General features: G+C 40.2%; 1 protein-coding gene across 11 annotated transcripts in view; it reads right to left on the bottom strand.

Annotated features, from left to right (window-relative positions):
- The window catches only part of PDE1C (phosphodiesterase 1C), a 442,200-nt gene that overhangs the window by 18,895 nt on the left and 400,231 nt on the right, over positions 1 to 23,074 (bottom strand). For 9 of the 11 annotated variants that reach the window (XM_075921776.1, XM_006124030.3, XM_075921777.1 and 6 more), the window contains one exon: positions 2,177 to 2,242. In XM_075921776.1, coding sequence (XP_075777891.1) covers positions 2,177 to 2,242 — 66 coding nt within the window. Of the gene's footprint in view, positions 1 to 1,392; positions 1,849 to 2,176; positions 2,243 to 6,924; positions 13,542 to 23,074 lie in introns of those variants that run through there. The other 2 variants (XM_075921778.1, XM_075921782.1) reach the window with 2 other exon arrangements.

Genomic DNA, 23,074 nt, shown 5'->3' with positions numbered 1-23,074 from the left:
GGTTTCTTTGTGCAATTCAATATGAGACTGTTATCAATACACACTCTGAAAAAGCAAAGACTGAATAGACACCACGTTTACATTGTACAGATCAGCAAAACAGTAAGACAGTCTGAGGTGTTCTTCTGCTGCAAGGTACAGAGCCCTTGCTGCCCTTAGGAGTGCTGAAGTTCATGTCAGGTGGCCTAACAATAGTAAAAACAATGTAAATGTTAATAAGTCAGTATACTCAAAATAACAGCCTGAAATCTGGTCTGTTAGCCCTAGGGGTGGGGGGAAGGAAGAAGATGGCTAGCTGCTGCAATACACACATTTTTGCTGCTATTTATGCTATATGCGCCACCAGTATAAGACACAAATACAGCAATATGTGCTGTACCAAATATCCCCCAAGTGTTTATGTATTTGAATTCTATCACTTCAGTTTAATATAGCACTTTTCATCTAGAGCAAAGCAATTAGCCTTGAGTAAGCATCATTATCCCCCATTGTACTGAGGGGGAAATTGAGGCATGGAACAGTGACATGACTTGCCCAAGGTCACCCGCCAGAGAGATGATAGCAGAGAAGGGAACAAAATGTATCTCTTGTGTAACACACTCCACAGCCCTATTCTCTGCACTCTTTTTAACTCCTCTATTGTAATTACCTACATTCTGAGAGTGAATATTACATGCAAGTAGGTAGATACTACAGGCAAGTGCTCATTAGCTGATTACAGTAACAAAATTGTTATGGACAACATGAATAAGTGTCAGTCAGCAAGCATAGCCTGTTAAAAAGAAATGTAGTATCACAGGAAGAGCACAACAGTGCAAATAACATATTTTTTTAAAATGTGGATCAAATTCCTCCTTTGCTGTTTAACTTGTATCCTAACTTATTGTTTAAAAAAATTACATGCCTTTCCAAAAAAGTCTCCAAATATTGGGGCTAGTAGATTTTTATTATGATAGTAATCTTTAAGGAAGTCTGATCCACAGTCATTTGAAACAGCATCCCTATAACAATGTCAAAATGAATATACACTCATCTAAAAAAAATTAGAGCAATAAGAGGAATGGTGTTAAAGAAGGGAGGGGGAGCAGGCCAAATCTGCAGCTAATGCTACAAAACATATTAACTATTTCAGCCAATAATGAGGCATTTGATACTTTAAGAGAATGGTGTTTACTGTACCTTCTATTTAGGAATTGCTTCAGGCATGGTCCATGATTGTGACCAATTTCTTGTTTGACCTTACATGAAGCTTCAAAGAGGATGCTGCTTCATCTGAGAAAATTACCATTTTCAAGTCTCTCTCCATAGTTTTTCTTAGCTACAGCTCGTGATCCATGTTGCTTACACTGGGTTGCAGTCTGAAGAAAAATCTGCTGAATATTCTGTTATTTTAACATGTGAAATTATGGCATGCTAGGCACAGCACGAAGATGTCAGTCCCACAGTGATGTGCTATTGCTATTGTTGTCCATATGCAAGGCTGTATTGCACCTTGAATATCTGTATTTCCACCCCACATAGGCTTCCAAAAAATGAATGTAGTAAATCATTCTTCAATGCCTTTCCAAAACTGCTCTCCTCGGGTTCTTTCTTTTGAGGCACATTCCAGGTGTTTCAAGATGACCTAACCTTTGCACTCACCCAATTTCCTCCAAAGCTGTATGTCCTTACTACCCATGCAAGCTGAGTCATTCTGAGTCACCATTTCATATTGCTTTCCCTTAGTGACCTCCCTCTTCTTGTGCAACATTGTGTAAGACAGAGATGAAGGGCCTGTGGAGGATGGTTTTGTGGACATATCAAAGAGAGCAGGGACTTGTGGGGTGAGAGAACTGAAAAACAGTTACCCTGCAATTCACAGAATAAACATATTACTTCCCTTTTTACTCCTGCGTGCAGATGACAAGAACCAAGCCTATTTTTCTCACCTCATTCAGCAGATCAAACTAATTTATGCAACACAATCCACCCAATTTTAAGCATTTTTTTTTAATTTAACACATGCTGTGTCCAATCAAAGTCCCAAAACAAGAGAGAATTTTTGAGCTAATTGTGCCCCCAGCGAGTAGGACTTAATTCTTGGGGTAATTATTGTTTGAAAAGATAAACATTCACCGATTACCCAATTCTGTGGCTGTGCATATACATGCATTCCGGCATGAAAGTGCCTACTGACCTGGCAATGTAAGGCGGCTTGTCATGGAACCCGAGTCTGGTACCTCGTGTGCATGTTGCTTTGAACCTTTAAAAAGAAAGAATGGTTGTGATGGGTGAGCGACAGATCTGCCTCTGCACAAACACTTTATACAGTACCACTGCCACTCAATACCGTCAGCCTCTTTCTGTCATGTTTTTCTCAATGTGTCCTTAGCAGTGTTAATAATGGGGGTGGAGCTATCTTCCTTACAAAACCAAGCTACTTTCCTCTGTTTGAGCAGCCTTCTTTGGCCCTTTTGATTTTAGAGGAGTCAACATTGAACACCTCTTTACTGGCTTCTTTGGTTGGCAGGTCATGGCAAGAACAATAAATGTTTTTGCTGATGGCATTTTCCTTTGTATTTTTGACAAGGAATGAATGTTTTTTTAATATTCATTCCATTATATTTTATTCCAAATAATGGAATAAAATATATTTCAAGTGGAGATCCATCCCAGAACACAGATCCAAACACCTGGAAACTTTCTATTTGAATCTAAACTTCACAGCCAGCTTCTATAATGGGTCAGCCAAAGCTCTGTCTCACAATAGCTACCAAAATCTGTGCGTTGGCATCCTCTCTACTGGAAGGAGTTTAGATAAAATGCTGAGCGGCTGACAAAAGCAATAAAGTACCAGAATTTAATCAGATAAATTGATACCTATTGCACCCATATGGCAATCAATAGGAATGACCATGTGCTGGAGAGACAAGTTGATCTTACTAAAAGTAAGAGGAAAAAAGCCCTACAACCTCTTAATGGACAATCATGATCTATATATCCCCCATGAGGGAGAATGGCTGAAGTCTCTCTCCAACACTGATAATAAGTCTCTCTTTTTTTTTTTAAAGACTGACAAAATCTTTAGGAAGGGGACTAAAAGAAAGAAAAAAAGTAGCCACATACTCAGGGGACATCTACACTTGCTCCCACATTCGAGCTAGGGATGCAAATGTAGGCAGCCAAAATTGCTAATGAAGCGGGGATTTAAATATCCCGCGCTTCGTTAGCGTGATCTCACCCCCGCGTTATTCCGCTCAGCAACTGATTTGAAAGTGAAAGTGCACTCCGGAACGCGTTAATTTGAATCAAATCCCTTGGTTCGAACTAATGTTACTCCTTAGTTTGATTCAAACTAACGTGTCCCAGAGCACACTTTCACTTTCGAATCAGCTGTTGAGTGGAATAACTCGTGGGCAAGATCATGCTAATGCAGCACGGGATATTTAAATCCCCGCTTCATTAGCAATTTCGGTCGCCTACATTTGCATCCCTAGCTCGAACAAGGGAGCAAGTGTAGACGTACCCTCAGAGTCTCTATCCCTTACTAATGTCACAGCTAGTCCTGCTAACTCTTTGTGGGTAATTTAATGGCAGTAAAGGTACTAGAACCTAGCCCATGGTGAGTAAATGTAGTTTTATTCAAATCTGGAGTTTAGGGATGTGTAAGCACTCTATGAAAAGAGGAGTCCAGTGCTGGTTTGAAGTGGAGTGAAAGATGTTGGTTTGAAGCTAAATAGTGTTAAATGGATTGGGGACTGCATGTCTGAGCTCTGGCCTACACTAAGGAGTTATTTTGAAATAACTTCCCTTTTTCCAAGATAACAAGCAGAACGTCCACACTCCAAAGCCCGTTATTTTGAAATAACAGACTGGTTATTTCAAAATATCTTCTGCTTGTGAAGAGGAATAAGCTGTTTTCAAAACAGTTATTTCAGAAATAATTTCCCAGTGTAGACATGCCCTAAGAGACACAATTATGATCAACAGACACATTTGAGCTTGATTCCTTCATACACAATGACCTACTTGCCGGGCTTTCTTTATGTGGGCCTCTTGACTTTGGAATTCACACCCCATTGGTCTGAAATAGCCTGAATTTGACAACTTTCAAGATATATTTCAAAATTCTCTCTGGAAGCAGGCATTTGAGAATAGTTGATAATTATTGGGAGGGGGACATTATGGTGGGCACTGGAGAATTCTGCTGTGCTGTTTCCGGTATAGGCTTCTTTATGGACTGTTATTTAAATAATCTGTCAAGGCAGATTAAACCCTTGAGATATGTGTCTTATATGTTCAAACTTAAATAAATGGACAGTGCATATATAATGCCATGATGTGCTGATATTGCAGCAAGGAGATCTTACAAAAGTTTCCCCTTAATCTCGCTATATATTTTAGAGTGCCTCTATTTGTCTGTGAGTCCATCTAGCTGCATGTCTGTTTGTCCATTTGTTCAAGAACTCCTCCTAACCTGAAAGAGTTAAGACCACCAAATTGGGTAAGCAGGTTTCTCCTACCCTAACTTAAACCAAGGTCAGGGTTTGGTTGTGCCTGGAAAATGGGAAGTGCCAGGAATGGGACTGTTTCCTATAACATGGAAAAGGTGGAGACACAGAGAGGAGGAATACGAAAGCGAGGGGCACAGAGAGGGAAGGAATGCAATATTGAGAGTGGCCACTGGGGGCAGCTACAGCACCTAGAGAATGGCCAGCAGCCCTGGGGCTCTGCCATCTTGCCTGCCAACCCGCTGGAAAAAAGTCCTACTACCCCAAACCTGGAACCTGCTCCTCACCATGGAGAGTATGCAGGCCATGAGTGGGGCTGCTGCAGGATGGGGCAGGTCTCAGACAGCCTGCAGGCTGTGGGGAGGAGGGTGTTAGAGAGGGGCAACTGGAATGGGGAAGCCCCCAGAATTTGTCCTCCTCCAGACAGCCGAAAGGCTGCAAGAGGCAGTCCCTAGAGCCTCACTCCCCTGACAACCTGCTGGCTGCAGGGGTGAGCTGTGGGGGCGGGGGAGAGGAAGCCCATAGACTCACCCCTCCCTCCTGGCAACCTGCAGGCTATAAGAAGGGGCAGCTCCCAGAGCTTTGCATCCCCCAAATAGTCTGAAGACTATGGGAGAGGGCAACTGGAAGGTCCCTGCTGGCAAAAGAGTGTTGCCTGGCTCCCTAAGAAGTTGCCACTGAAGCAATGCTACCCTCGCCAACATGGGTAGCTCCAGGTAGCCCCTCCCCCCACCTCCTAGCTTCCTGCCCTGAGTCCTGAACCTCCCATCTGCCTTGACTTCACTACCCCTCTCCCTGCTCTGAGCCGCCCCCCCATCCCAACCCTCTTCTCTAAGCCACCTACCCATGGCCCTCCTCACTCCTGAAGTCTCACTCCGGCCTTCATTTTCCTTCATTTTTGAGAAATACAGTCATTGAAATAACGCAGGTATATTTTTCATTTATTTTTCCAAAAACAAAATTCCTTCAGTTATAGACCCAATCAACGCTGGGTACATCTGCTAGTCTTCCATAAAGCTCATGCACAAGGTGTGCACCTGCTCGCAGAGAGGGGAGTGAATTATTGTGAAATCTGTTACTTTCCCATTTGAACATCAAATACCCGTTACTAGAGTTGCCAATGTTCTAACTGCACAAAATCAAATATGCTTGCTCCAATGCTGCCCCACCCTTTCTGGGGCCCTGCCTCTTTTCACTCATCCCCCTTCCATCCATCCCTCACTCTCCCCCACCCTCATTCACTTTCAGTGGGCTGGGCCAGCAGATTGGGGTGTGGCAGCGGGTGGAGCTACAGGCTGGAACCAGAAGTGAAGGGTTTGTGAGGGGCTACAGGCTGGGAGGTGGGGTGTGGGAATGAATGAGGGCTCTGCCTGGAGGTGTGGGCTCTGGGGTAGGCCCAGGGATAAGGGGTTTGGGATTCATGAGGGGCATGAGCTGGGGCAGGGTGCAGGGGATGGTGCGGGAGGTAGGCTCCAGGAGAGAACTAGGGTATGTGTGTGGGGAGGGTGTTCTGACCTGAGGTAGGGGGTTGGGATAGTGGGTGCAGGCTCTAGGAGGGAGTTAGGGTGTGAAAGCCTGTCTTAACCTCACTGTGCTGCCAAGTGGACTTTTAGTGCTGCCCAGAAATTCCAGGGTCCCTTTTCAACTAGCCATTCCAGTCAAAAACCAGACACCTAACAAATCCTACATGTAACCACCAAGGATAAAGACAACACTTGGCTGTCACTCAGTAAGCAGAATTGTTATTTGAAACAAAAGGTATTGTTGTTTTTTTAATTGAAAGACCGACATGAGCAGAGACAAACTGACAGGCAGATGTGTGGTAAATCTTGGATCTAAATTTGCATCCCCCCCCCCCCCCCCCCGAGCCTGCTTTTGGGTTAAGCCCACTCATAAAAATTTGACTTGATATATGATCCAAAATGTCTCAAAAATCGAAGGAAGACATCTGTAATAATCCAGCATTGAGGGCCTCTTTAACATAGTGTGCAGAAAAGAAACAAACTCACACTAGATGGAAATACAAAGCTTCTGACCTTCAAGATACAGAATATTGTTTAAACACAGAGCAATACACAGACACCCACTTCTGAAAGACAGTGTTGCCTGGTGGAATGGGATGAGTTTAACTGTCAAGGAGTTCTAAATTCTAATTCCAAATCTGTCACCAACTCAACTATGTGGCCTCTACATTCTGTCTCAGTTTCCCAAGCTGTAAAATGGGGCCCTAATTTGTACCCATCTTTCTTAGAAAGCCTCTGATATATAACTAGTTAACGTCCATACAGTGCTTTCAACGTGAGAAGGTACACCACTGCTGATTTTTGTTATTGTTCAAAGAGACAGTTCACAGCTCCATGCTTGCCACAAACATAAAAAAGTGACTGAACAAACCAACCCTTCCCCTCCTCCCCCCATTCACATTCAACTGGAGTGGAGACCTCATCGACTTTATTTGGTAAGAGAATGGACATACATGTACTCATTTACAGAAAAACTGGAATGCTGGAAACATTTTTTATACATTTAGAGACTAGAAGCCTCTTCTTTCAAATAAGGAACATTACAATAAATACCATATTGTTTTAAATTCTTCTCAGTAGAGTTGGGAAACCTTGCTATTACATGGGCACATTCCTTTCCTTTTGTTTGTTTGTTTATTTGTTTGTTAAATCGGAACAAAATGAAGAGGTTTTTCTCCAACAAACGTGTATTTAACTTGCTTTAAAATCGAGTTTGTTTTGTTTTCTAATTGCCTGATGCAGAACACACATAGCAACCTGCCTCCTGCCTGCTTGAAAAAGGCTCTGGATTACAGATATATTTGATTTATATTAATTCAGTTCAACAAGACATCTCCATTATAATTTCTGCTAATACAAAGATAGTCTAAAGTGTACGTTCAGCTTTGTATATAGGACTCCCTGCACAATGGCAGCTGATAAAAGATTATTTTACAATCTTGAATCCTTGCATTTAGGTTAATGTCCCCTTTCCCCTCCCCCCCTTCAAAACAGACTGAATGTTCTACAGATTCATCAAGAACCATTTGCTACACGTGTAATTTAAGAGCAGTGAAATCTAGTGTTTCAGGTAAACAAGTAACTTATAGACTCCCTTCCTGCTGAAGGTAATCAGTGTACTATTTTGTGCCTTTGCTGTAGCTTCCTATTGATCTAAGATGCTGCACAAGTAGCATATAGGAACAATGACTAGATTTTTTTATTATTACTTAAATCCACTGCAGAGGAGGAAGTAGCTCCTACCATACTGAAAGAGGACACCACTATCATTATATATGGAGTCTTCAGATTGAATCACCCAGCTTTTAGCATGCTGTATATATGTTCCTATATATACTTTGATGCCGGTTCCCAATGGGGCTGATAGTGGAACGGAAAGGAGCTTGTGTGCAACTTTCATTAGTTTCAGCACAACTAGTGACATGGTTAGGCCAAAGGTGTGGGTTTTTTTTCTCTTTAAGATGATATTGCAGATGCAATGGCTTTTGTCTACAGGGGCAGTGGGGTGGGAGGGGTGGGGAAGGGAAGAGAAATCTTAGTGGGAGAAACTGGGCCTGTAGACGACCAGAAGTTCTGGTAAAACCCAATCAGAACCCTACAAATAAAAATAGCAAATATTTAAAAAAATTGTATATAAAATTGTATAAAAATATCATCCAAGCCAGAAGAAAAGGAAAATGTTTACGCTGCCACTAGGATTTATCACTACACAACACCTATGGCCATAATTGATTGTGGTTTATATATGCACTCTTACAGTCACCCAGCAGAGATAAGATTACATAGACACATCCTCCTACTATAGGATGGCTTCTAGAACTGGGCAAGGGGGAATACACAACAGGCCTTATATACACACGCTGATGAAATAAAAGGAATACAAAGTGCCAACAGTGTGCTGTGAAGCTTCTACATGTGTGCTGCAATGTGTGTGCATGTGTGCGAGACAGAGGATCAAGACAGACTCACAGTTCTATTTTCTTGCCAGTGAGAAATCTCACACTGTATTTGCTCAGTAAAAGAAAAAAAAACATGAAAGGGAAGAAGAGTCAAAAATCTGAGGTACTAGACACAAAATGTCTGCTTTGCTGTTTTAATGGCAAATAATTTGATCAACCATGGTCAAATGATTTACTTACAGCTGTAAGCAGAGTGATCAGAGGCAAAAAAGTTCTATCTGATCACCAAACCCATCTCCCTGCGAGAGTTGGATAATCATCCCCTGAGAGAAGATGTATCAGATATTAAATTGATACTGCACTTGATCTGAGCCCATGGTGGCTATATTAATTGTAATAAATGGAAAAACTATTATTGATGTCAATGGGAGCAGTATTGGAACATTTGAAAGTAAATTATACTTTTCCTATCAAGTTTTCTCTTTTTCTATGTGGGTCCCCACACCTCATCAAGTATTAATACAGCTTTCTACATTTAGCATATTCAGCTTGGAAAGCATCTTACCATATTTAATCTTCACTATTCAGAGATCTAATATGCACAGCTGAGGGACCCAGTAATGTTAAGCAGATGGAAAATAGAGGGCCATTGTTTTGGGTTTACTTATTTGATGATGAAGTGGTGGATAAAGTAAATAAAGAAATGGATCTGACATTCCTGACACAATGGTGATTAACAGGAGAAACCCCAAAGTCAAGGAAGTTGCACCAATATGTAATTGGTGCAACTGTGAAAAGAATAGGGCCAAATAATTAAATATTTACAGTAATCTCCTCACACCACGAAGATATACTTATTTTCCTCAGTTTAGGCTGCAGTCCTTAGAATGGCAGGAACTTTCTGATTCGGTTTCTATCAATGTATAAGCTATACCAGGTTTTTTAAATTAAAACCAGATTCAAAATCAGTTTTAGAATTTGTATGTATACTCCATGGCTAAAATTTAAACTCTTTGCCAGGTATGGTCTTTACCGATTTTCTTGCAAGTTTCTGCATTCAGAATTTGAGCATGAGCAATGGTATGCACAAATAATAAAAACTACCCATTCCAAGCCTCATTTGCACACCAGCTAGCTGAGCACAAACAAGCTTTGTGCATTTAAATTCTATTGTTTGTAAGTTCAGGCAGCCTTTTTCAAAAATTGCATATTAATTTTTTCATAGCACAAAAGAGACTGTACTGAGGCCTCTTTAAAAATTCACTTCCAGCTACATGTCAATGGGTACTGAAAATAGAACAATTAAAAATATCTTTATTTCCCTAGCATGACTTAAGTTCAGGGTTCTGGGATTCTCCTGCTATATTACAGAACACTTGCATGTATATGTATAATGTTAATGTAAAAGAATGCATCTTTATTTAAGGAGGTAATGTAGAAATCATGACTAGTTTAAAATATTCTTAAATATGAAATTGCACAAGTCTTTACCCGCTAAGTCTTGGAGTCAGGCATCTATGTTTCTTTTGCAACTGTGGATAATGTAATTAATACTAAAAGGCATTATTTATAAGGATAAAATAGAAAACCTGAACTCACAATCTTGATGAAAAGCTATGCAATTCATGTTTAAAACTGATCAAGTACTGGATATAAGCAGTCAACCATGTGCTTTAAATGATGCATCAAATTATTTTCTTTTTGAAAGCTGACCCTGCCTACTCCTAATTGTTTTTGCATGTTGTCAGAGACATACCCAGTTTTCTCATAAACCAAATAATTGAGTACAGAACTGAGAACCTCTACAATTTAAACAAAGTAAATTGTAAATAGAAAATAAAATCTGCCGACATTTTTTAAGGGAAGCTTTAGTCTTTTTAGATAGAAGCACAAGCACCATTTAATGATACTGACTGAGCTATGCCAGTTCTCTGAAGACCAGTTCCTTGAAAAGTTTAAATATGGATAAATTGTCAGGGGTATCCAGGAAAATATCTCCCTGTTTATATGATGACAGGTGCCTGGTTTCATTCCCACAGATTAGGGGCCAGTTTTTGGCTTCATCATCTAAAATAATGATATTTGATGAGAGAATTGACCAGCACTCTCATCCTAAAAGCTGGACTATGTCATTTTAGTACATAATGACTTCCAAACCCAGGTCTCAAGCTGTAACAGCTCTACCAACCATGGCTGTGCTTACATGCATGTGACTCCCACAGCAGTCAATCAGGTCTGCAGCACAGGCCTCATATTTTCAATATTTCTAGCTTACTCTGTCTCACCTACTACATAAGCAGATAGTAAGTCTTCTACATTTTCCCCCCACACAAAGGGAGAAGCTGAATGGAAGATAAAAAAATTAACAACATAATTTTTTCATAATGTTTTAAATATCAAAGACGTGTATTTAATTCAACTGAATTGTGTAGAGCCATTCGTTCAGTTTCATGCACTCAGAAATTTTTTGTGAAATAAAATAGGAGGCCATTCTGCAAATTTGTTATAAAAGTACGCACAGTGACTGCTCTCTCGTTCATCTTGGAGATGTGTGGAGATATCAATTCTTCATTCTCAAATCTCTAGCACAATACTATTGAGCATTTCAGAGACATGGTTAATTTGAGAGATACCATCAAGTGAAGTAGTTTAACCTGGACCCACAAAGACACCCACAGGGACAGATACTTGCACCTGCATCTCTCTTTGCAGCCTCAGAACAGCTACATTTCAGTATTTTTTTAAAAGGCCACAAATCTTCTAGAAATGATTTAATAACTTTTTTAAAATGTCAAAAATATTTCTAAAATGTTAATATACTGCTGTGATATATTCAGAGATGATCAGGCCAGAAGGGACCATTAGATCATCTAAGTCTGACCTGTTTATATCACAGACCATTCAGTTTCATCCAATTATCTGTGTACTGAGCACAGTAATTTGTGTATGACGAAAATATATCTTTCAGAAAGGCATCCATCACTTCCCTGGGTAGTTTGTCATTCTCACTGTTAAACCTCCAGCCTGAAGTTGCACCGAAGAGCTAGGTACATGAAAACCAAGAAGGCTACTATATGACTCTGGTCTCCTTTTGCTTTTTGACAACACACTCTGCTTGGACAGTGACATAAATAGCTGAAGATCAATTCAATTTTTAAAATTATTTCAGTTTTAATAGTCTCAGGCAAGTGTGGCTATGGACTTTAGGTATACAAAGTGGTGCAGGCCCACTTTACTTAAAGCTAGTGGCTTTCCCAAAGTGGGCCCATGGACCACTTTGAGAAACACTGAATTAGAATATTGCGTGTTCCTTTACTTTATGAAAGGAACCAATATAGAGAAGAGAGCTGGAGAATTTACAATACACTCTATGAACAGCAACAGTTATTTTTATATTTCTTCCAAGAGAAAACATTTTACTAAAGATGGGACAAACCCCAACTAAATTCCTGGGTTTGAACAAACTCAAACTTTGGTGTCTGAAATAAAACTGATGTGAATCTGAATTTTGCAAAGTGGGCTGAACCAAAACTCTGGGATACAAATATTCCTGAGATATGGGATGTTCATATTCAAAATATGAACCCAGATTAGCCCCATTGCTGCTTGTATTAGGTGAGGGTGCTTCAAATATGGCAATGTTTCCTATCACCCTCTTAAACATGCTCATCCCTGTTCATATGCACTCTGACCAGGAGCTGTGGGACTTCTATCTAGTATAGGCTAGTGGTAGAACAAAGTTTTGTGCTTTGAACATGGACAAGGAATGCAGATGGAGTTTATTTTCCTCCTGAGGCCAATATTTTCCATATTCTCTAAAATAGCATGAAAGCAGTCTGATTCATAGTGAAAATATATGGGAACAACAGGGCAAAACTATACAATGAATAAAATGAACTATGAAAAAACAACTGTACAGGTGTTAAATTTTATATGGACAGATGAAATCAGGGTATATTGAGCTGGATCCATTTTGAGGTCCTAATGCAGGATAGTATTAAATCATGAGTTTAATGCGTTCATGAACAGCAACACTTTGCTGAATCAGAGCCTGAGTGAGTTAGTTTTGAACATTTCACCTTTAAAATTTATGGTCCAAATTCTCTGCTGGTGTCAATATACGCTATTCCACTCCAGTGGTGTATCTAGACCACAGTGGGGGTTTTTTTGTCTTCCTTCATCTACCTGTACTTTTCCAACTATTTTCCTTTGACCCATCCATTCAATCAGTGATAAAAGAAATGTCACACTGAGATAAAAGGAAGAAGTGATCTATCTGACTTCCTACTGCTCTCCTTCTCTCAGAAGTTCTGGGTCAGGTAAAGAGTGTCTAAGTATCTAAGAAACAGATGTGAGAAGTAGCCCATTATTTTTAATGACTTGTTATGGAAGACAACACAAAAACTATGCTCCTCAGAGTCTGAGCAGGCAACAGCCCTAGATAAACACTCTATTCATGAATCATTGCTAACACAAAATAAGAAAAGCACACAAAATAAATCAAAGAACAAATGGATTTGCCTATAAGATAATTTTTTTAAAAAAAGTCAGTATCATAGAGTGCTGGAAAAGCTGTGTAACAGTACTAAGTCCTAGTGAGAAAAGTTTATGAATTTAACAATTCACCAGCCTTCATGAAAAAATTCCTTCCAATTCATGCCAAAACTGGTATCCAGTTCTCAGCCTAACAGATATTAACAGTAGTACAAATGCAGTATTTGCAAGCCCCTTTCCACACATTTCATGTTTTGTTTCACCACTTTATCATGTCTTTCACAAGGTAGGGCTTTAGCATAGAGCAGCAATGACTTTTGAGGAGGATCCTCACTTATTTGCTTTGCCTATGCAGAAAGTGGGATTATTTTATTAAACAAAAAACCCAGAGAATTTTTTAAAAGAAACCACACACACAGGGGGAAAAAAAGTGAAAGCCTCCCTCCCCACCCCGAACCCTAGAGTCATTAACTGTGAAGTTGCCAGTGGGAGGAGAATTGTTTTGAAAGCTGTGTAACGCCTTCCCCAGAAATTGGTCTTTGCGGAAGGAGGAGGAGAGGAATGAAGAAGCTCAGCTAAAATGATGAAAGAAATTTGCAGTCTCTTTTTTAAATTTATTTTTTACTCTTCTGTATCTGGAAAAAAAAAAGAAAAAGAAAAGTGTCAATGCTGCCTTTTCCCCCCAGTGTGAAGAGAGTGGAAAAGCTGGGAAAGGAGGAGGAAAAAGTATCAGTTTAGACATGTCCATTCCTTCCACATAGCATCTCTTTGTTTAATCTCACAAAAACTATCAAGTGTACAACAGCTAAGCCCCCTTGCACACTTGGTTTGAAAAGGAACAGTCTTTCCTTCACAGGAAACTCAGTGGAAGTTTAAACAGCGATTTTAGTGGGATCAGCTCAAGCTTGGTATATTTTGACAGGTTGTCCATATTAATCTTTGACAGGTAGTTCATATTAATCAAAGGGCACTCCACCGATCATTGCTTCCCAGCCATTTCAGCTTCTCATTGACACTAGCATGGGCAACAATGTACTCGTATTTTCAGTAAATAAAAGATAATTCTCCAAACTAAAAATGGATCCTGTCTTCTACATGGCTCTGTCACAAAGAAATAATGGTTGGTAGAAACATAGCTCAGTGCACAACCACAAAGTTCTTGTGAATTCACACTCAATGGAAAGCCAGTCTGATGCAGTGGATTTAAATTACTATCTTAGATCAGATCACAAGTGAGAGTGAGTTTGGTGGTCATGATCAAAATCTCTAGGTGATATTGCTCACAGCACCACACAGTACAGTATATTTGCAGTCTACGGTCAAGATACTGTACATGGATCAAGAAAAGCAATGGTGATGGACATAAAGATTACAGGGTATTGGCAGAGCCGGGTGGTTAAGCTTGTTTGACCTAGTAATAGTGTGAGTAATGACAAATCAGGGTCTCTCAGCATGACATTTATGCCCAAGTTAAGATAAATCTAAAGGAGATATGTTACTGAAATCATTAATTTGCAAATGGAAGAGAAATAAAATCTTCCAATATCAGGATCTAGTTAACGTTGACTTGAATCACAACAATAGCAGCGGTACCTATTGTGCTGTGAACTTATTTGTGTGCGGATTGCTTGACATAAATTCTTTAAGCCTTGTTCTTTCAAAGCAAAGATAAAACATACATTAGTACCCATACACGAGTGTTTGCTATAGGCAAAGATCTAGTTGCATTTGAATTTTATATTTATAATTGTAAAATCTCTGGCTTTGTTCTGTTCTCACAATCTTGGAGATCCCAGATGATCAGTTAAAAGGGACGGAATTGCTAGCTTGGCAAATAATATCTTCAAGATTCAGAAGTAAAGTATGTTGGGCAACATTCATCCCTGACACAGTAACTCCATTGACTTCACTGATACCCACAGACAAGTCTCCATACTGAACAGATTACCACAAGGAAGCAGCTTTGCTAAATCAAAGGCATTTTTCATTATTTCCAGGAAAAAGAAAACACTGTATCCAGAACAAACAATCCCTACTCACAGTCCTCCTGAAAAACTTTCACACTTGATAACTGTAGAATAAAAAGGGGCCACACCAGTTCTGAAACTGGTTCCTGTGAATATCTTTGGCACCTATTTCTAGCATCCACCCATATCAGCCCAGTGCTGCTGAGGAACTGGATAGTTCATGCTACACAAGCAAACCCACTGAATTGATTTATCTCTATGCATCACAAGTCCCTTCCTGCCATGTTCTAAAGTCAGTCTGGTTTGTCTTCATAAAGAAGATAGCTTTCATTTGGGCAAGGAGAAAGGAATTTGCAGCCTTCAAGCATATGTGTGAGCTATATCTAAGCTGAATAGTAACCACTGAATACATAAAATGCAGGAATGATTGTACAACATTGTTTACCCGCAGATTTGCCACATTCTCTTTTATTGTGCACTTAGCTGAGGGATTTTCATAACATAATATTTATCTGTAAATTGCTGCAATGATTCAAAAAAAATTGCCCATGGTGTCCTATCTGCCAAGATGATTACAACATTGGAGAGTCAGACTCACTGGTTTCCACTGGGTTTAATTTAATTACATTCTCAGCTCCAATGAGAGCAAAATCTAACAATGTCAAATAATAATCTCGTACTTCTCTGATGCCTCCGATCTAATGAGCTCAGCCTGCTTTGCAAACATTAATATATCATTAGTCCAATATTAAAGAGGAAATAATGAAGCACCCATGGTTAATGGTATCCTTTGGCAGAAATCATGAGCACTCATAACTGTGAGTAAATGACAGCTGTGGGTGCCCAGCATGTCTAAAAATCAGTCCCTAAATGAGTTGGCTACGGTCATGCAGCAAGTTCTGTATCAGAGCTTGAAATAAAACCAAGTGTTCCGTCTCCCATTCTTATGCCGTATCTTAATCACACAAGCATTCTTCCTTTTCTACTAATGGAAAATAAATAAATACGTTTTCCCCAGACTTTAAAAGTTCTCTACTGGCAAATGGAGCACAGATTGCCTTTCATTCCTATCCACCACATTACCAGCTGTATCATGAAAATTCTAGCTCAGTACTTGCCTAAAATTGGATTTTAAAATCTCTAATTGTTCAATTGTTTTGTTTGCAGAAGGATGATAATTGGAGCAGTAAATGTGTTTGCTTTTTAGCTTGGTTTTTCTTTGGGTACAAAAAGAGTTCCTTACCGTAACATGGAACACTAACATGCCTTTAGCCATGAGTATAATTATGGCTCATTTTCATTTCACTACAGTATTCCTAAACTGGATTCACTGCAAAATTAGTACATATTAATGGGAATAATTTAAAAAGAAAAAGAAATGTATACCATTCGATCTCTGGGAAGACTTTAAGTAATGGTTAGACATGTATTTCACTGAATTAACTCAACAAAATGGGTGTGTGTAGCCAGACAGGAACCCCCCTTGTAACATCCATTTTTGCTTGCCTGGAGCATACAGGGCACACAGAGCAGAAGGCCCAGGCTGCTGTGACCCTGAATGGCTGTAAACAGAGATACTCCAATTGCTGACCAAGAGGCTGCCAAGGAGTGTCCTTGACTTAACCCATATTGATACAAACACACATCCATCCGCGGGGGGAGGAATCTCTCGCCCAGTAAAAAAAATGTCTAGTACTCACAATTTAGTTATCTCTCTTGCAAGTGTAAATTAATTTGAAACTTGCTTGTAAGAACTGGCGCCACAAAACGGACTAGTAGAATTTGGCCTCTTAAATAAGAAAGAGGATACGAGCCCCCAGGGGTATATAGATGGGTCCAGCAGCACATTTACTCTGAGTGTCAATCTACCATCTATCTGCTGGTCGGGTTAGGTGTTTGATCTCCCAAGGTTCCAGAGGGGACGCCCACCTCGTATTCGTCTTTCCTAGGAATTGAGAGACCGGCCCTGGCCTGACACGCTAGAGTCGAGAGGCACAGAAAGAGGTAAAAATTGTACCTAGATGTGGTCCTTTGCTTAAGTATATATATACATAGTGTTAGAGCTCTTTAAAGATTAAGCTGTCATTTGGTATCATTATTTCTATTTTCTATCTTTACCTTTTTCCTGTGATCATTTTTAAGACATATATATATATATTTGCTAGCATTTAAGAAATAGAACAATAGCCATTGTAACCATATGATTTATAAGCTTCTTTAATAAACCTGTAACTGTTTAAGCTTTAACCTAACTCCTTCAGTTGCTGTAATAAAACCAAGCACAATTTAAAAAAACTTCAGCCGGTCATAAAGGGACAGACATAGGGAAAGCTTGTGCGTTTGGATCTGTGTCACTCCCATGTGACAAGATCCGTTGGGGCACCTTTTCATCCTTTCCTAGGCTGCCCGCTGCGAAGGAACCCTGTGTTCTAGCAGCTAAAATCTAAGGTGTAATAAGCTCTTCCTATACAACGGGGTGTCTGTTGGCCTGCTGGCCACCCTCTGCGATGGAACCCCGGTCCTAGCAGTAAAAACACGGACGTTAAACCTTTTCTCGGAAACACACACACACACACACACTGCCCTAACCGTCGGCTCACAGTGTGTCTACACTACAGGGTTTTGTCAACAAAAGTGGCCTTTTGTCGACAAAACTATACCTGTGTCTACACTACTGTCGAGTTCTGTCAACATAACATCGACAGAACTCGGCAATTTTGTCGATGGTGGTAAACCTCATTCTACAAGGAATAACACCTTTTGTCGACAGAGTTCTGTCAACAGAAGGCATTATTGTATCTACACTGTCCTTTGCGTCTACACTCTCATGTCGACAAAGCGGCTTGCTTTGTCGACAGAACTGGATGTAGTCTAGATGCTCTTTGTCGACAGAACTGCCGACAAATCCTCTATCGACAAAAGCCTGTAGTCTAGACGTACCCATGTGTATATGCTCATCCTTCCAGTGTTGTCAAATGTATATTTTGACATTGCTGACATTAGACCTGTCTTGCAGTCACTACTGCAAATATTCAAATACATGACTCCTAACAAAGACTCCTATTGTACTCTATAATAGTACCCGCTTGGTGATCTTAGATCACAAACTGGTCCAGAACATGCAATTAACAATTTATACTATGGTATTTTCAACTAGTGTGAATTTAATGGGTTATTTAGAAGTGTATTATGTGACTACTTTGGATAACTTACTGAAATCCACCTGTACTATAATACATCAACCTCACTATCATACACACCACTGTGCATTATATAAATATATCTATACAACTATAAGGCTGGTTACCAATCATAGGAAACCAGTGATTCATCTTCCCTATTTTTCTCCCTCTTTTTGACTAAACAAATGTCTATAAGTCCTTTATCTTATAAGAATTAGAATTTATAATGAGCAGTTGATAATAACGATGTCTGTCCTATTCAAACTTTAGCAATTTGCTTCCCAGTAGGGCACAGGAACAGACTCTCTCAGTCAGAAGTGGGGTGAGATAGCCCACTGTGAAACAAATATATTATAGGCAAAGTTACGGGGTACATTCACGTCTTGTGAGCGACCCCTCTTGGCTCTCCCTATGTGGTGTGTCTTTGTAACTCAGCCCTCCAGCCCATTCCACATAGTCAGTCTTTGTGAAGAAAGCAAAGCGAAACGCCTTCCATAGTACAAGTCCAACAGGGATCTCTCTTCACACCTCGCGTAATGTCTCCCTCAAGTTGTCCCTACTCTGGGATAGAGCAGTGCCATAGGGCTCTTTCCCTAGTGACAAAGTCTACACATTCTTAGGGCCTTTCCAGCCACAACTCTCCAGCTGGACCACTGCAGTTCAGCTCCCCAAACTGGGGTGCATTGATATCCCAGCCACTTTCCCCAGTGGCTAATGGAGGTGGGAAACCTGGGTCCTCCCACTACTCTGGGTCTCGGCCCTGGGACCCTGTAGATAGCAGCTATTTGAAGTGCCCATCAGTCTAAGTCATACTGCTGCTCTAATGTTCTGGGTCACTTCCCTGGAGCCCTGCACCATCTTCATCTTTTTCTCTGGGCCTTGTCCCTGCATGCTCTGGGCTTCTTCTTTCTCTCCTTTGCTTCTGTCAGCACTTCTGTATCCAAGGTCCTGCAGCTCCCTCAGTGAGCCAAACACCATCCATGCCTCTCCAGCTCTGCCAAGGAAATGGAACTTACTCTGGCCCTGTAGCTCTTCTTATACTGATCTACTGGGACCTGATTGGCTGTGTCCCACACAACCACTCTAGGCAGCTTGGAGGACCCTCTCCACTGCCCATCTCTGGGACAGGCTGAGGCAAGGTCATGAGGCCTAAGAGGACCTCATATACCCCATCACAGACAGATTTTGGGATGACCTACTTTGCTGTCTTGGGTGAATAATGTGACCCTCCCTTTTGAATCCATCCATATATTACATCACATCAACATGTGCTCTTGTCTTTCTATGAGATTTCTGTGGGATTCCATATATTTTGTTACCATCATAAAGATTTCTTAATAATTATGAGAAACATAAAGGGACTCTGTGATTAAGACTGCACCAAGATATTCCTTTTAACACCATTGCAGTCTTCTAGTTCAGTTCTGGAAATAATTACTTGCAATGCACAAATCTCACTATCATGCCATATAATGCTTCTGAAAAGCATTATGTCACCTGGCAGAGAAGCATCTGCTATGCTATCAATATACTATTTTGTGTCAATTATATGAAAACAACTACACAAGTTAAAAGACATGAAATTAATTACTGTGCTGCATCTCAGCTATTAGTATTCTTCCAGCATATCCTGCATTCACTCTCTTGATGGTGATCCCAGTGTCCCTGGAGAACCAAAGAGCCTCCTTTAATGATATATTTTTGTCTGTCTCCTGTCTCCCTAAGTACTCACCTCACAGAAATCCTCGCTACCACAGTATAGCTATGATTTTCTCCAGGGCACTTTAGTGCCTTTTTGGTGCCAACCAGATGTTAAGGGTACTAGGGAATAATGCTAAGCATCCACAACTCTCTGGCACCACACACAATGGCAAATAATCTAAGCAAACAGGTTTTGAACAAACAAGCTCTGGGCCATAATCTGAAAATTATTCATCCAAAACGTTTTGGAACTATTCACACACAGTGGAAACATTTGCAATTAACAGGACTGGTTGGTGAATGACTCACAGCATCTTATTTCACAAAAGCCCTCAAGTTTATTGAATTTTTGATCTGACAGATGCTGTTTGACCAGCTCTAGCAATGTGGTATCCAATGGGATCAAAGATAACTGGAGGGATTCAGAGAGATGCATTGGAGAGAAAGTTTGCCTTTTTGATATATTAGGAGGGATGAAATTAACTGCTCAAAAGCAACTTAGAAACTGAACTCTTGTATAACCCTGTTGTTAAAATAGGGACAGTGCTATCCAAGAAGTTCTCATGCCTGGTCTTCCCTTAGACACATGTATGTCAGGCATTATCTGGAGTTATAGCATTTGCAATGCACATGAAGGGAGTAAACATCAAGGAAAGAAATTATTTAGGGTGGTTCAGGGGATGTAATTAGAATTCATGGGATGACATTTAAATAGATCATTTAGTTGTTTATAAGACAAAATTCCTGATCTAGTTGACGGTGGAATTGTGTCTCTGGGGGAATTCTGATTATGTTGACATTTAAAATTACACCAGACAATAAAATGCATTACATGGGACAATACAACCACAGCAAAGGGATAGCTTACTTGGACTTTTCCTTCCCTTTCATTTCTATTATTTAGGAATCAACAATTTTTCCACCGTATTAGCAAATTGAGTTTTATTCCATAATTTGAATGAAATATTCCTATGTATCATATATATGAGAGTGATCCTCATCTAATGCACCAATACCAGTGGGACTAGCCAGATGCTTAAAGTTAAGCACATATTTAACTCTTCTATTAGAGCAGCGCTAGACTGCTCAACCCCTTGAAGGACTTAGCCCCTAAATAAATGGCCTCTCTTTAAATAGGCAGCAGGTTTAAAACAAACAAAAGGACGTTTTTCTTCACTCAGAGCACAGTCAACCTGTGGAACTCCTTGCCAGAGGATGTGGTAAAGGTTAGAACTTTAACAGGGTTCAAAAAAGAGCTGGATAGATTCATGGAGGTTAGGTCCATCAATGGCTACTAGCCAGGATGGGTAAGAATGGTGTCCCTAGCCTCTGTTTCTCTGGAGGTGGGTGACAGGGGAGGGATCACATGAGAATTACCTGTTGCGATCCCTCCCTCTGGGGCATTTGGTATTGGCCACTGTCGGCAGACAGGATACTGAGCTAGATGGACCTATGGCCTGACCCAATATGGCCATTCTTATGTAAAAGATGCTGAAGTACCTATTCCCACTGGGTGACTAAACAAGCATTTACACACGGGACTGAACTTTAGGCACCTTGTTTGAAAATCTGAGCTATGTTTAGTCGGTTAAATTTTCCAGCAAGGAAGAGAACTCAAGACTCTTGAAACTCAGTGTCCTACTCCAACCACAATATGATTCTTGGGAATTTTAACACTCAAAGATTTCTTTTAGTAGGGTTAGTTAGACTGGATAACCTTTTTAAAGATCTTTTAGACCATGAATGAATAAATTCCACATCTGTGTGTCTCTCTTGTTTCTGTTATGTCAGGAAAGACAGTAAGGAAGAGCCATGAGAGATATAGCAAATAAATCAACCAGACAAAGAGGAAATACAACACATTTATGTTTTAATTCATCTCCATTATCTATTTTTAGGAAAGGATCAGAAATTTAGAGTAAGAATTTTTGCTAAAGAAAAGAGAGCATAACTTCAAGACAACAGAGTCCTTTTCAGTTGTAAAAACTAAGAATAAAGAGTGGAAAAATTTCTTGAATACTTATTTGGTATCTGCTTTTAAATAACATCACTTTGATTTAGCTGATGACTGGAGCCTTTAACGTTGATTTTGCTATGGGGAAAAATGATATTAGCACAGAAGAGATTCTGAATTTCTGGTTTTGGCACATAATTATCCCTAAATCATTCAAGATTTCAAATAATTTCATATCCAGTTCACATTGATGTTGAGACTTGTATTTGTCTGATAGCTTCTATAACATTTGACCTAAAATCATTTTATTTGGCGGGTGGTAAAGAGATTAATTTATATATATATATATATTTCCATGATTAAAAAACACATTTTGGAAATTCAGAGCAGAGGAGAAAAATAACAAGTATGTCAAAAATTTCTGACATTGCAATGCCTAGCAAATACACCAATGTTTTCTAAGCTCCTGTGCTTTGCTCGGCAATCTACTGAAACCACCGCAGAAACTTAGTATTCATTTCCTAATCAAATAACGTATATGCATATGCTGTTGTCAATCAAGGTGTAATGAAGGGCATCTGAAGAGCTGCTCTTCACAGATTGCAGTTAGATTACTGGTGCTGTCTGTGCACAAGAAGGGCAAATAATCGTTTGGGATCTGACTTGAAATAGCATCAGTTTGATGCCCCAGTCCATCCAAGACAAACCAAGTATCACCAAAAGACTCTAGAGCTAGATCCCTTGAATAAAAGATGGCACGTTATAGTCTCCTGAGCTTAGACTGTGACTGTACAGTCTGTGCTGACTAGGGTTACCACACAGCTTCCACCCTGTAGGAGTAGACCAGAGAATGAACTGTGTCTCGGTCAATATCTCCCTTACTTCTCCCATGCTACGAGCTTCCCTTCTAAATGCAGTATTAAAGCACCCGGAGGAGAAAGCTAACTTGTAGGACATTTATTTGAAACACTTTGCTGCCTGTCTACTATTTATTGACTCTGTGGAAGCTAGTCCTGGTCTGAACAAGCCAAATACGCGAAAACATCTTTGTGTTTGCCCACAAGAGCAGAGCCATCCGGCAGCACAGCGGATGAGGCAATGAGCACGCATGTACCAACAAAACAAAACACAACTGACAGTCTGGACAGTATCTATTTAAAATTGGCTTAAAGCATATGCCTCCCAGTTACAGGGTTTCTTCTTTCTAGGTTTCACATTTTCACTTAGACCTATCAAGAGGCTACTGGTGACAGGGGATCTGTCCAACCATGCGACCTCTCCCAGCCTGGGCAAGGGCCAGGACCTTCCACCTATGGCCTCACCTCTCCCCACCCCTTTATGCCCTGCTCCGCCCTCAGCTGCCT

This window comes from Pelodiscus sinensis, chromosome 2, assembly GCF_049634645.1.
Source record: "Pelodiscus sinensis isolate JC-2024 chromosome 2, ASM4963464v1, whole genome shotgun sequence".
NCBI lineage: Eukaryota > Metazoa > Chordata > Testudines > Trionychidae > Pelodiscus > Pelodiscus sinensis.
The sequence above is the reverse complement of the archived record's forward strand: the minus strand, read 5'-3'. Positions and strand labels throughout refer to the sequence as shown.